The sequence below is a fragment of the Echinops telfairi genome, unplaced genomic scaffold, assembly GCF_000313985.2.
Source record: "Echinops telfairi isolate 266 unplaced genomic scaffold, ASM31398v2 ScPeMD7_5;HRSCAF=22, whole genome shotgun sequence".
Lineage (NCBI taxonomy): Eukaryota > Metazoa > Chordata > Mammalia > Afrosoricida > Tenrecidae > Echinops > Echinops telfairi.
The window spans coordinates 19997506-20011515 of NW_022103901.1; the positions used below are offsets into that span (position 1 = coordinate 19997506).

A 14010-nucleotide genomic window follows, 5' to 3' on the forward strand; every position below is an offset into this window, starting at 1 on the left:
AGAAACCTGTCAAAGATGGAGATTAAAGGATCGAGGCCTTAAAGGCATATGACCATCACATGGGGGCTTTCTGCCTGGAATGGCCTGAGGAGCCCTGGTGTAGTGGCTTCCGTATTGGGCTGCTAACTCATTGCTGTGGAATTAATTCTGACTCAATACTATGGCCCCATAGGATTTCCGAAGTTTTACAGAAGTAGACTGCCCCATCTTTCAGCCTTGGAGTGGCTTGTGGATTCAACACTGACTTATTGGTTAGCAGCTGAGTACACCAAGGAGTCTTGTGTGACCTAGTGTTAAACCCTGCGACTGACCTAAAATATCATGCCAGGTCACCCCCACTCCCCACGGATAGAACCTGGGCTTTAGAAATGATTCCTCTAGGAGAGCCACAGGTGTAAGCAAAAGGTCGAGATCCACTTTCCCAAACTTTCTGCTCAGGAAGGCGAAGAGGTTTGCTTGATTTCCACTCACGAGGGCCTTATGTAATCGGGGTAGAACCATAATGTTTTCAGTGACTGATTTGCCAGTAGATCATCAGAACTTCATTCTCAGGGGCCTATCGGATACAGACCCCCCAGTTCTGGGGTTAGCAGCTGTATTAATCATTTGCACTACTCGGGTGCTCCAAAATGGAGGGGGAGGCGGGAAGATTAGTGACATGGTTACTGGGACACGATCAATGCTCTGATCTGATGAGCTGTACAACTATGTATAGTTATGTTGTTTTCTCCACAAGTAGAAGGAAAAAAATTTGCAACTAGCAGCAAAGGGAAGGGGGATCCACTCTTGATGGGGAGAGGTGGGCAGAGAGGAGCTGTCCTTGGTGATGCCATCTCTACCACAGTGGAAAGCCGAACCTAGATCAGACTGCAGCTCACGTGTCCAGAGCCCAGATTATGTTTAGGACAGCTGAAAATTCAAAAAAGTGTCCACATTGAAACAGTTAGACCAACTCCTGTACTTGGTGAGAGTCTTAAGGGTATTCAGTCAGGGAAGATGCAGCTCTGTTAGAGATGATTGCCATACCTTAGGCGCTGACAGCTGGGACAAAGGAAGAAAGAGTGATGAGAAGTTAACACAGTGGGTGGGGAAATAGAATGGTTTTATTTAAGGACTATGTACAAATCAACACCATTTTTAAAAAAAATCAAACACTTTATTTCCACATAACAAGGGGGGTGGGGTAGAACAAAAGACTCCCAAACACTTTAACAATACAATTAACGCAGTCATGAAGTTCAATATATACTACTCAAAGCCCCAAAAGGTCAATCAGCTTCAGACATGGTTTTTCAACGCTACCTTTGGTTTTTAGAAAAACCAGTATGGAAGTCAATATACACTGAATGCACTGAACAACATTTGCTTCTATTAAGGTGTCCAAAAATATTAGCTTACACCTGGCAAGTGGGAGTATGATTTGAAGTCACACTCTGAAATACATACATAGGTTTTGCCCCAGAGCTCCTGTGGTGAGAAGTGAGGGCCGTGAAGGGGAAGAAAAGGCCAGTCCAGGTTGTGGCATTTCTCATTTTGTAACAGAGGTATGAGAGTTTAACACTAGTACACTGTCAAGTCATTAAGCTTCAGGTTCCAAACAATCTCTTGCTGAGGCTTGAGATGGGCACAAATGGTGGGGAAGATGAAGTCACAGAAGAGTTTTGAGCAACAAGATCCCAGTGATGCTCACAGAGGGTAGGAAGGAGCAAGCTACAGTTTCCCATTGTTCTCACATTATTTCAGGGTGAAGCTGTGGATTAAGTTCAGATAAAATGTTCAATATTTGCTTAGATTTTGAATTGGTTGCTTTAAGAGAACCCTTATACATAGCAACTTTTATATTTTCATTATAAAAAAGAGCCTACAAATAAATTCACAATAAAGAGACAATTAATGTTGAGCAGCCAAAAAGTCATGGTTTATTATATCTGAAGAAATTTCATAATTCAAACACAACCAAACTGTACATTTTACAATCACATTCTATTTGTAAACAGTTAAAAGCCACTGACTTCTTTTGCATCTTAGGACACAAACAGTTAGAATCAAGGCAATGAAATGATGGCAAATTCTGCACTGTTAAAATTTTTACCCTTGTTTAGTCTTCCTTCTTTGACTAAGCAAGCATTATAATACCATTTGTGGGCCAAAAATAAAAGAGAGAGAGAGAGAGAGACAGGGTTTAAAAATGGTGTAACTCGTTAGTTTTGCAACAACATTTAAAATTTTTTCTTTATACAACAAACAACTCTGTAAGCCCAATACCTTGGTTACAGTATGCATAGTTACTGATTTCGGCTTTAAGGTACAACAGTTAAACATTAACACAGTCACAAGAGAGCAGGAACATAGAGAGCCACTTGATGGGATTACAAAAAGATTACCTACAGATTATTAGCAAACCATCATCACTCACTAATAAAAAGACAGCATCGGAAAGCAGAATGTCAAACTCCAGCTTTAAGCATTTTTCCTTTTTTTCTTTTTGGCAGAGAGAATTCTTTAACAGAGCAATATTTAGTATCAGTGCTAAAAGTTGGGGTTTTTCTTTTATTCCTATAAGAAACTACAAGGAGGTTGGGATTTTTTGTTGTTGTTGCTATTGTTTTTTGTATGGTTTTTTTTTTTGTTTTTTAAGATTTTTTTTTGTTTTTGTTTTTTTGTTTTTTAAACTGGGGAACTGGTTTTCCTGAGAACCATGCTCTTTGATTTAGGACAAGAATAGAAAAACAAAAGAACATGGCCAAATGCTGCTCCTTTTTCCCAGAGATAGAAAGCATCTTTTAACTCATTCTCCATTTTTTTTTTGTCTTTTAATTTTTTTTTTAAATGATGGAAGAGTAAACATTTTTTTTTCTCAAAAAACAAACAAAAAATCTGTAAACAAGAAGGCTCAACGTGAGAACCTTCAAAACAAAATGGAAAGCCTATTCAAAGTGCAGGGCCCGTCCTGGGTGGCAGGTGGGCTGCAAGTCACAGCTGTGGCCACAGTTTTTCAAACTGCAGAGCAAAATTCTTTAGTTTTACATCATGAAAGAACTGGTGCAATATGTTCATTAATAATCCTAAGTCAGTATCATAACTTGATCTTTTAAACTCCACAATACCACAATAAGGTAGGCAAACATCAAGGCATAGTAGAGAGTGCACACCTTTTAAGAACGTCCTTGAGTAAACATTTACACTGGAACAGCTGCCCCCCCCACCCCATATTGCCGATCAGACGGAGAGAACATCATTCAGTGCAAAGTTAAAAGCTCATACATTATCAGCCCAAAATACGGTTTTGCAAAGAGAGGAGAAAAGAAAAAAAGAAAGAAAGAAAAGAAAAGAAGAAAAAAAAGGTGGGGAGGGGGATAGGAGGGATCCAAAGGCTAAACATGATGACTATACACAAGTGAGCTCTTTCTATATGGTTTAGCATGTATGGCGCTATTTGGGAGTGTAAATAGATACCTTTTCACATTATAATATTGGCCTGCATGATTCAAGTATTCAAACTGATATGTTTTGGGGAAAACAAAGTGGAAAATGTGCAGAGAATAGCTGTTCCCACAGGTGGCCCCTGGCTGCAGGCGGCGAGCCCAACTTAGTGCTCCTTTCTTTCCTATCTTGAGGTCACAGTTTGTGAGTTTACACATACACTGTTACATGGACTCTCCACCCCCACCCAGGTGGTCAACAGAAAGAAAAGCATTAATGGGGGATGGGCTACTAATTCCCCGGGGGTCACTGCTGCTTGGAGGACCCCACAGGCTTGTGGAATAATGCGGGGTCCCCCAGAGGGAAGTGCCATGAAGGTCTCCACAGTTAGTTCCCGACAGCCCAGCACCATTCCAGTGATTGAGATCGGTCCGGCTGGAGAATGAGTGAGAACAGTCGAGGGAGCCCAGCCGGCTCTGGCTGGACCCAAGAGACTGCCAGCCGGGAGAAGGGGTCAGAGACTGACTTTGTGCAAAGAAACGACTGATCTCCTCTTCACTGGCAAACTCAGCAAGAATAGTAGTGTTCCCCAAAACACACCTGGAGGGGAGAGACACAAACAGGCATGAAAACTTCGCAGACTGGAGAGTCTACTTATTCCAAAGATGCAAACTGGAAAGCATGCTTAAAAAAAAAAAACAAACAAAAAAACAATTGTTTTAAGGCAATGGGGTGGGGTGCTGAGAAGAAAGCATTTCTCTTTTGTGCATCCCTTTAGTGAGAGCACCCTGAGACCACACCTAGAAGCAGCCCGAGGCAGGCCCATTCCCATCGAGCTCTCTGGGGGGAGAAAAATCCCAACTGCTACGCCCACCATGAACATCCGTGCATGCAACTATGGGGTTCGAGCTTATTTTTCATCTTCCATGGACAAGCTAAGGGGCTTTCTAGGGCAATCTCCAACAGCTGTAATGCTCCGTCTTGTATTCCAGATGCAGGAGGCTGGACCTGTGGGGCATGAGCTCTCATTATAGGGCCCAAGTGTGCCCAGAGCACAGAGCCAGAAGTGTCGCCAGCTATGATCTCACACCTGTGGCTCCCCTCGGCTAAAAGGATGAGGGCATTTCCCGGGTGCTAAGAGCAGAATGACCCACTTACATGTGCAGAGACTTTTGTGCCTTCACTACCTCCTCTTTTGAACTGTAGCGGACCAGCGCGTTCCCGTGTGGGAGGTTCAGGTGGAATGTTACCAGTGGGCCATGCTGCATGCACAGGGTGCGCAGAGTTGAGCCGTCAATCTAGAAAGTGGGTTGTGGGGAACAATTAGATGACCAAACTACCCAAACTAAAGACGCAAAGAAGTTTCACAAAGACCATATGCATCAAATTCATTTGCATGTTTTTATAAAAATGCAGATTCCTAAATCCTCGTTAGTTCCGGAGTGAATCCTTGTTAAGTGTCATTGAGCTGGTTCTAACCCACCCTATGCACAAAAGAATGAAACACTGTCTGCCCTGGCACCATACTCATAACTGTCCCTATGCTTGAGCCCATGGGGCACCCATTAGGTCACTCATCTTACAGAGGGCCTTTACTGGCTGCCCCTCTACTTTACCAAGCACGCTGTCCTTCTCCAGGGACTGATCTCTCCAACCACAGGAGTGAGGCCTAGACTTCTGTATTTCTAGTCAGCTTCCCAAGTTACCCTACCCACATTACAGTAGGTTATAGGGCACCACTGGATCAGAGCGAAAGGCATTGAAAGACCAATCCTCAGTTATTTCCTCTGCTCCACTCTGCTTTGACTTCCACTCAAAACCATCTCTGAGGAGCTGGGGATTTGGTAGCCTTTGTCAAACTCAGAAAAGACAAAGTTTTGGTCCTGGATGCCCTAGCGTAGTCAGACAAACCAGGATGCCTAGTACTCTTACCTGAGGTGTGAGGTTTTTTAGAACAAGCCAATTAGTTATTCTCCCTGAGCTGCTCTCACCCCAGCTGGAGCCTGTTAAAACAAGGTGATAAAAGGAAAAGTCAGTTGTCCAAGCCTGCAGACAAACACACTCTAGGTAAATTAGTTATTCAGCCGAATCACCTGAAATCTGGTTTCCTTGCCTTCCTTGATGACTTACCTGCATTTCAACATGGGAAACCTTCTCCCTAAGCCCAGTATGAGCACTCTCCACTATGACCCAGGTGCTGACTTCTACCTTGGTGAAGAATGGGCTCAGTAAAGCTCTCAGCTAATCACATAGAAGAGTGAGCCCAAAAAGGCCATATCCCTTTGAGGATCTTTTCATTCATAAGCTGTAATGATCTCCATATAGCACCACCTGGGGGGAGATCCAGGTGATCACCTAGGTACCTAACACAATAGTCCTCATGACATAGTTGGCTAGGCATTGGGGGCTGCTAATCTTAAGGTTGCAGTGTGGACCCAGGAAGTGCTCCAAGGGAGAGAGATGATCCTTTCTGCTCCCATTAAGATGTAAGAACCCAGGAGCCCCAGAGGGACAGTCCCACTTTGCCCTATAGGCCATGAAGAGTCAGAACTGGCTCCATTCTGACCGGCAGTGAGTTTTTATACATTTGTTATTTTATTACGTTGTGCATACATTCCACAGCATGTTATTTTAAGGCGATTTGTGTGAAAAACTCGGAATCACTTAAACACGACTCTTAAAAAAAAAAATCAGGGTGACTACAAGCATTTCTCAACAGGCCTTTCTGTTCAGCCCGTACAACACCCCCTCTTATCACCAGCAGCTGGAACTTTGAAACATGTGTAAGTCACTCCTCATTCTACAACTCACAGTCATAAAGAAAGCATCCTAACACCTTTATGTGACTCAGAGAGATCGTATAATACAGCTCACAGGGAATCACTCCTCACTGAACTTTGGCTGCCCCGTACTTTCCCATCCTCTAGTTATTCCAACCAAGAAAGCTTAAGACCTCGCAGGTTTCTGAGGCTTGGTGCATATGCTGTACCCACTGCTAGGCGTGGCTTAACTCTGTAGGTTTGTGGATCTCATTCAACTTCAACAGCCCTCGCTTGCCTATTTAGGATGTGAACTTCTAAGCTGATGACAACTTTACTTATAATTGAAGATATCGCTCACCAAAAAGCAACACTTACACATGACATCCATGAGCTAAATTTGCATTTAATAGCTTGGAAAAAAAAATTTTTTTTTTTTTTGGGGAAAATAATATTTTTCTGTCACTTAATCAAACTTTCAACCCACGAAAACACAATACATTTTATTTATTTACCTGTCTGAAAATCAGAAATTACAAATTAGATCACAAATGTTAATGAGCTTTTATTATCCATTTTCATCTTGAAGATGACAATCTGATAGATTTGGGGCAAGATAGAATGAAAGAATAAAGCCATATTTATTAGTGGACAACTTTTTAAAATCTGGGGGAGGGGGGTGTCTGGGGAGGAGTGGAATACAATGCCAGTAAAAATTCAGCACTCAGCCATTTGAGACTATTTGTTCTCTTTTCCTGGAATCACTTGGCTTATACTTGTGGGTCCTGTATGATTAATAGTAGCATCCATTTTCCACTTTCACAGTTTCTGTTTAAATAATAAGCTACAGGGCATCCTAAGTATAGGTCAAGCTATCACCCACACAGGATTCATTACTCATGATCCATATATGCTGTTCCTACCTTTTTGCCAAAAGGTTTGAACTTGGCTACAATAAAGACTACCAGTTCAAATCCACCCAGTGGCACTGCAGAATAAAAGTCCAGTAACCTGTTTTCATAATAATTACAACCAAGAAAACTCTGAGGAACTCAGTTCTACTCTAGCCAATGAAACTTGCCATCAGCTGGAGCTGATGTGGCAGGAGTGAGTTTTCTGTTGGTGGTACTGTTTTTGTGTTTTGTCTTTGGCAGGGGCACTGCTCAGTGGACTGAGTGTGGAACATGATGTTATTCTGCAAATCTGTTATTTCCTGGTTATTTCTATAGATTGCAGGATCTGCTTTTAAGAAACTTATGGAAGAAAGGAGAATAAGAGATTCCTATTCCGTTAACTTTATCGTTGAATGCTGTAATCACTGAGTAAATGTATTTCAGTAAACCAGGTTAAGATTAAAACACATAGAAACTGCAGAAAAGGACAAGGAACTGCATGTTCATTTAGGTTCTCTTTCGACTATACAAAGGCTAATGCAACAGCTTACTAGGTCACTGTTAAATGAGACTGCTGACATCCGTAAGCTCAGCAAATAAATCATGCGAAATCACCTTACCTGGGGTGTATCTGGCATCAGAATTTCCCCATCCTCCACCTACACGAATGGGAGAATTATCCCATGGAGACAAGGGTGGCTTCTGACCAGTCAGGCCCGGAGGTGGGCGGGACGGAGCAGTGATGTTTTTAGGTGGCAAAGGGACCTTCCACAACTCGTGAGCCAGAGAGGTGTTTGTAACTGAACCAGGAGACCATGTCAATTTGGAATCACTATTTCTGGCTACATGAAAGAAAGAAGAGTTGGGAGAAGGGGAGTGATGCTTTTAGAAAAGAGCAACTTTAAATAATGATAATATCCATCTTCCCACCAAAGAAAAACATTAAAAATTAAAAACAAAACAAAAAAAAAACCCCAAATCAAATAAATTGCACAGAAAAACAGATAACCACAAGGAAACATCCTCCCTCCTACTTATCTGCTAGTTTTAGAGATCTGAGACTCTTAGTCCAGTGTGTACAACAAATTGAGATCACAACAAAACCACTACTCTGAATTGCTCTAAAATAGCAATTATTAAATCGTTATTTTACTAACTGTACTTGAATCATTTAGCAATCACATAAGTCACTAACTTCATTGTACAATCACGGGGGCAAAAGCTATAGAAGTAGGTGGTACCTTCTGAGTGCTGAATTCAATTCTGGGTTGCTAGGAACCTGCCATGTATTTGCTCCAGTTCACCCCTTTCACTGTGTAGCTGAGCCCATTGAAATGTAGAGCCAAAATTTAAATCTAGGCCTAAAAGGCTTAAGCCACCTTTCTGCTCCCCAATAAAAGGATTGGCTCATAAATGGGAGAGTTAAAGGAGTTCACAGGGTTCAGAAACAAAACAACTCAAGAATAATGCTAAAATATATGAGAGAAATGGGAAATTATATTTACTTCCATCATTGTCAACTATTTTGCACTTGTAAAATGCATGCCCTTTAAACCAGTGCCACTCAAGTGTACTCATAGACTGGCCCCAACACACTGCCCACTGGTGCTCTATTACAAATGAGTGTAGAGATTCATAGGAAGCATTTATAAACTTTGATAGCCATCAGATACTGCTGCAATTCCTACATATGTCATCATTGGTGTGGCAATTCAAAATTCATGTTTGGTTTATTTTACAAGCATGAGTCAGTAGAGGTTGGGCCTTTAAAAAAAAAAAAAAAGGTCCTTCATCAGAGTTGAGGAACTGCTTGAGTGATCATATTTAATTACAGACCTGAAATGAGCCCTCAGATCAGAGAGCATACATTACTAAAAATTATTATTTTAGTAGGATTGCTGAATGGAATAAAGAACTGGTGCAGAAAAGAATCTCGCAAATATTATTTTCTTGACTTTTTCTAAAATGAGGAAATGTAAAAGCACCCACATCCACAAAAGCAGATCCCACCCCCACCCCCTTCCTTCTTTGGAGATGGACCTTGGCGAGGCCAGTCAGTTGCCCACCTGAAGTGCTTTGTGCTGTACTGCTGAGGGGAACGTTGTAGTTGGAGGCACGAATGGATGACCAGGCACTAGTTGAAGGCAGCGTGGTGTTCAAGGATGAGGATGACCCTACACGGGGAAGAGCGCAGTCAGTCATGCACTAGACCAATGACGCAGCATTTCAAACCAACAAAAGCATCAAGTGCAACCGGAACGTTATCATGTCAGAGGGAAACAGAAAAAGGTACACTGAAGGAAACCGTGTACAGAAGCCGGCACCTTCCTTCTTGCCATCAAGAGCATGCTAATTGTTTTTACTTTGGAGAACAGGCATTTCTCCCTTCTATTCCCTCTTTCTCAAAAAATGTCACTGAGAAGACCATGGAGCAACGAGCTATAGCAACCTTCCCAGTACGGGGCACTAAAAGGAGGCTCATTCTTGGTGCTTTGAACGTATGCCTTTTACATCTAATTATCCATTATTAGATGACCTGTTCACAGGAAATTCTGTCAATGGCAGTACCAGATACTGAGGCCTTCATCCTCGCCTATTTATCTAGCTTCACAACCAATCTCCAAGATCCACTGTCACTTCTTAACTTTTAAAAAGTTTGTTCAGACTAGTTTAACTCCAGACTTGACCCTTACTTGGATCACCCACCAGGGTCAAGTTAAAAAACAACAACAACAACAACAAAAATAACAAACAAATCACTGTAATCATGGCAATTCCAACTCACTAACAATTCTGACATCAATAAGCTACACAAGTGAAATATAACCAATATGAAGGGAAAATTATAAATCTCTGGGAGATTTTACACTTGGACTACTTCACAAATACACCTTTAATTTCTTTCCTACTTTAAATAAATGGAAAATGAAAAATTTGCGGCTCAGCATTTGGTTTTATTTTATACCAGAAAGAAACTATGTAGCACCAATCCGCAGATTCGTACAGAAGGCCATAACTGCCACCGAAACCCCGGCAGACTGATGCTCACGGCATCCTTTTCCTCTTTAACTAACAACTACCAATTCTAATCGCATGGGGGTTTCTACTGACTGACACTTACGGACAGCAACGGACGCTGTCTTAGTTGTCAACTGGCAGCCCTTTCCTCCCCAGTGGGGCACACAAGAGATTATAAAATCAGTTCATGCTACTAGCATGACGCAGGAAAGAAATTAGCTGGCCCACACTAAGCCGGTAGATCTAGAATCAAAGATTGTAGGTACAAATTCTTTCACAATTTTCAAGTCAGCCCCAAACGGAAGGGCTTCAAATAAACATCTATTTCAAATAAAAGCTTTATACAGAAAAACAAATTATTTGATGTGAAAACTTGCATATAAAATACATGTTTCTCCAGTTTGAAAAACGGTGCTCTAGTGGTAGACCTGTCTAGCCAGTGTGACATCTTGCTCACAATTCACCCCGAGTCAAGGAAAAGAAGATACCAGGTCCCAATTCCTGCCTGTCTCGGGTCTACCACACCTCCCCAAGGCACTTTGTCTCTTTTAAAAGAAGCAAGAAACTTTTGTCTAGAAGTCATTAGGTTCTCCCTTAACTATATACCAGGTTTTAAGGTCTATTTGTTGGTCTCCCTGAACCCTCTTCCTTTCCTTCTGCAAAATTAGCTCTATGATTTCCATATAGTTATCTGTTAAATTTGGCCACATAAGAATGATGACTCTTTTCTTACCACTGATATGACAAATGCCTGCTAATAATTATTTAATGTAAGATATTAACTTCTCACAATTTCTTTATCAACCGTTTAGAAGGATAGATGGAGACATATGTTAAAGAATCCAAGGAGAGGTTTTCATTTATATCATTTCCCTTTCTCTAGCACACAATCAATGTCAACCAATTCTTTTTGGTAACAACAGCCAACAGTACACAATCATGCATGGAATACACCTTAATGCCTGCGGTGGAAACTGCACGGAAGACATTCTTAAACTAACAATACACTTGGTCTACATTGACCTTTAAATTTCACTTATTTTAATAATTTGGGGGCACAAAGAAAGCCTAATGATGACATCATTAGAAAAGCCCTTCAATATATCCAGCGCTTATAAACATAAGGTAACTAAATCACATTTTTAAACATATAAGAAGCATTCATTTTTAAATGAAGCACAGTAACATTCATTCTTAAATGAAGCACAGTATTATACCTCATTACAAATGTAGGCCCCATTTAATTGATAACTAGAAAACAAATGTTTATTGGACTTTATATTAACTCAGTGGTTCTCAATCTTCCTAATGCCACAACCTTTTAATACAGTTCCTCATGCTGTGGTGACCTCCCCACCATAAAATTATTTTCGTTGCGACTTCATAACTGTCATTTTGCTACTGTTATGAATCGGCCAACCCCTGTGAAAGCGTCGTTCGACCCCCAAAGGGGTCGGGACCCACAGGTTGAGAACACTGTTTAACTGTACCCATCATAAATGATAATAAATCTCGATTTTTAAAATGGCAAAATTAAAGATTAACTCTAGGAAAATAATTCCCTTGGTGGTTAGATGCTAAGATGCTGGTGTGATTTGTGCTGCTCAAAAGTTTACACATACCATGAGGCATTCTTAAACTATGGTCAGCACCACTCACAAATTCACATGTGCCCTCTCCTACATACATACCACTGTTCCTGTCCCTGAGGTGGTCAACTTCCCGCACAGTATTAATTGAAAGATTGTTTATGACACTGCCAGGAGTGACGTAAGGGTCAGTTTCAGGGTCAATGTTTGGGTAACCTTTCCATGGTTCACCAGGGCGAAATTCTGGAAGTGAAAAATTTTAATTAGTTCAAAGCTTAACCACAATTTTTAAATGCATTACTAAACATGTAAAATTTCTATTCTTAAAGTTATGCAATTCTCAGCTATCTTCCAAAGTTCAGCAGCATCCCAAGAGTCTGGTTTAATGATACAGTTAACACAATATATGCTGTTCCTTATAAACAAACAAATATTTTTATAACTGGAATAATTTCTTGGGATTCATTTTTTAAATGAAACTGCAAAGTAGCAACTCAGGTATAATAAAGCAGACCTCAGTTGCATTCTAATAATTCCCAAGTAAAACAGAAAATACTCTTGGCTAGATAAATGAATAGGATCTGTGAATTAATATTTTAAAATATCATTCTTCATAACTCATTGGGACCCCATCCTACCTTCACTGCTTGGAGCAGAAAGGCACTGGTAACAGGCAAAAACCCTAATATGTCCCATGACTTTATGCTTCACTTTTCACCTATCTTTCTACACTCTTTCCTGCCTCTACCATAAATCAGTCCAATTACACAGAACATGGGCTAAGGACTCCAGACATAATAAAACCTTAATGAAAGCATACTCTCATGAACGAAGCTATTTTCATTTTACCTGGTGGCCAATTAACACTGCTAGAGCCGTTAGGCGATTTGGCACGTGGCCAGCCATCTCCTATTGAACCCGGAGGACTGGCTGGTGAAGTACTGCTGTTCATAAAGTCATAGGGGACAAATGGAGATTCTTCCAGCCTGAAACCACTTGAAATAGCACCTAAAAAGAGAAAAATAGTAAATATAAGCAAAATACACTATTTAACATTCACATAGCTTCTCAATTATAAGACAACTTTCTAGAAGATCTACGGCAGGTGTCCTCAAACTGCGGTCCGCGGGCCACATATCTGACCCTCTGGGTGTTTTTGCACCGCTTGTTTTTTTTACTTCAAAATAAGATATGTGCAGTGTGCATAGGAATTTGTTCATGGTGGTTTTTTAAACGATTGTCCGGCCCTCCAACGGGTCTAAGGGACAGTGAACTGGCCCCCTGTTTAAAGTTTGAGGACCCCTGATCTATGGGTTCAGATTACGTGAAGATGTAAGAACATAGGAGAGCTCAGGTCACTCCCATAATCATGTTTAATAGTTGACCAGAATATGAGCACAGTATTACTTATAACTCATTAAACACTTGTATTCCAGCCTAAATTAAGAACAAGCCTAGTGACACCCCATTTGGGGAAATTCATGCTGTGGGGGTGAGTGAGGGCGATGGAGAAGGATATACTCTGAAGAAAAGTGCCAAGAAGGCCACACTTGTGTCATGAAATCTAGGAAATGATGCATCCGTGTATATCTGAGATAAACACGTACTAAAATAAATGAACACTTTTTCCTATCAGGATATTCCTATGTGCCTTACACTGAGCAGTTTGACTCTGCACACATGGGTCACTGTAAGTCAGTTTGCTCAGCAACTAACAATAATGCTCTATAGCACTGACAATATTTGTTACCAAGATGAGTAGGGAATTCCATTAACACAACTTAATCTCAGTTCAAAAACGATGACTATTATTTATTCTTCAAATTAAAAATACCATTTTGGGTAGGAGGAGCCTCAGCAGCAGAAGCAGAAGCCGCTGGGCAGCGACTCTGAAGGTGTTAACGGTCTGGCTTACGATGAGGCCATTAGGGCCCAGCAGGAATGAATTCAGCAAGAGATGGCTGTGCAGAACCCACTGGTCTTGGAGCGGGCTGGAGCGCTCAGTTCTCTACAAGGAGTATGCTGAGGATGACAACATCTACCAAGAAAAGATCAAGGACCTCCACAAAAAGTACGCGTACATATGGAAGCCCGGGCTTGACGGGAACGGCTTCTACCGGGTGTTCGGATTCTCCCACCTGGAGGAGCTGCTGGATGACAGCAAGGAATTGCGGCGGTTCAAGGCCGTGTCGGCCAAGAGCAGTTGGTGTCCTAGGGCTTCACCGAGTTCACAGTTGAGGATTTCCACAACACGTTCATGGACCTGATCTAGCAGGTGGAGAGGCAAACCTCTGTGGCCGACCTGCTGGCGTCCTTCAATGACCAGAG

At 41.4% G+C, this 14010-nt stretch overlaps 1 protein-coding gene and 1 pseudogene across 1 annotated transcript in view; one reads left to right on the top strand and one right to left on the bottom strand.

The window, feature by feature from the left end:
• Window positions 1-1143: 1143 nt before the first annotated feature.
• The window catches only part of TNRC6A (trinucleotide repeat containing adaptor 6A), a 210379-nt gene continuing 197512 nt past the window's right edge, over window positions 1144-14010 (bottom strand). Inside the window, exons 19-25 of the mRNA XM_045285958.1 lie at window positions 12532-12690; window positions 11785-11925; window positions 9142-9249; window positions 7696-7917; window positions 5356-5426; window positions 4582-4721; window positions 1144-4023 (exon numbers count right to left, since the gene is read on the bottom strand). Coding sequence (XP_045141893.1) covers window positions 3648-4023; window positions 4582-4721; window positions 5356-5426; window positions 7696-7917; window positions 9142-9249; window positions 11785-11925; window positions 12532-12690 — 1217 coding nt within the window. The 3' untranslated portion in view covers window positions 1144-3647. The remainder of the gene's footprint in view (window positions 4024-4581; window positions 4722-5355; window positions 5427-7695; window positions 7918-9141; window positions 9250-11784; window positions 11926-12531; window positions 12691-14010) is intronic.
• LOC105978886 lies at window positions 13074-14008 on the top strand (annotated as a pseudogene).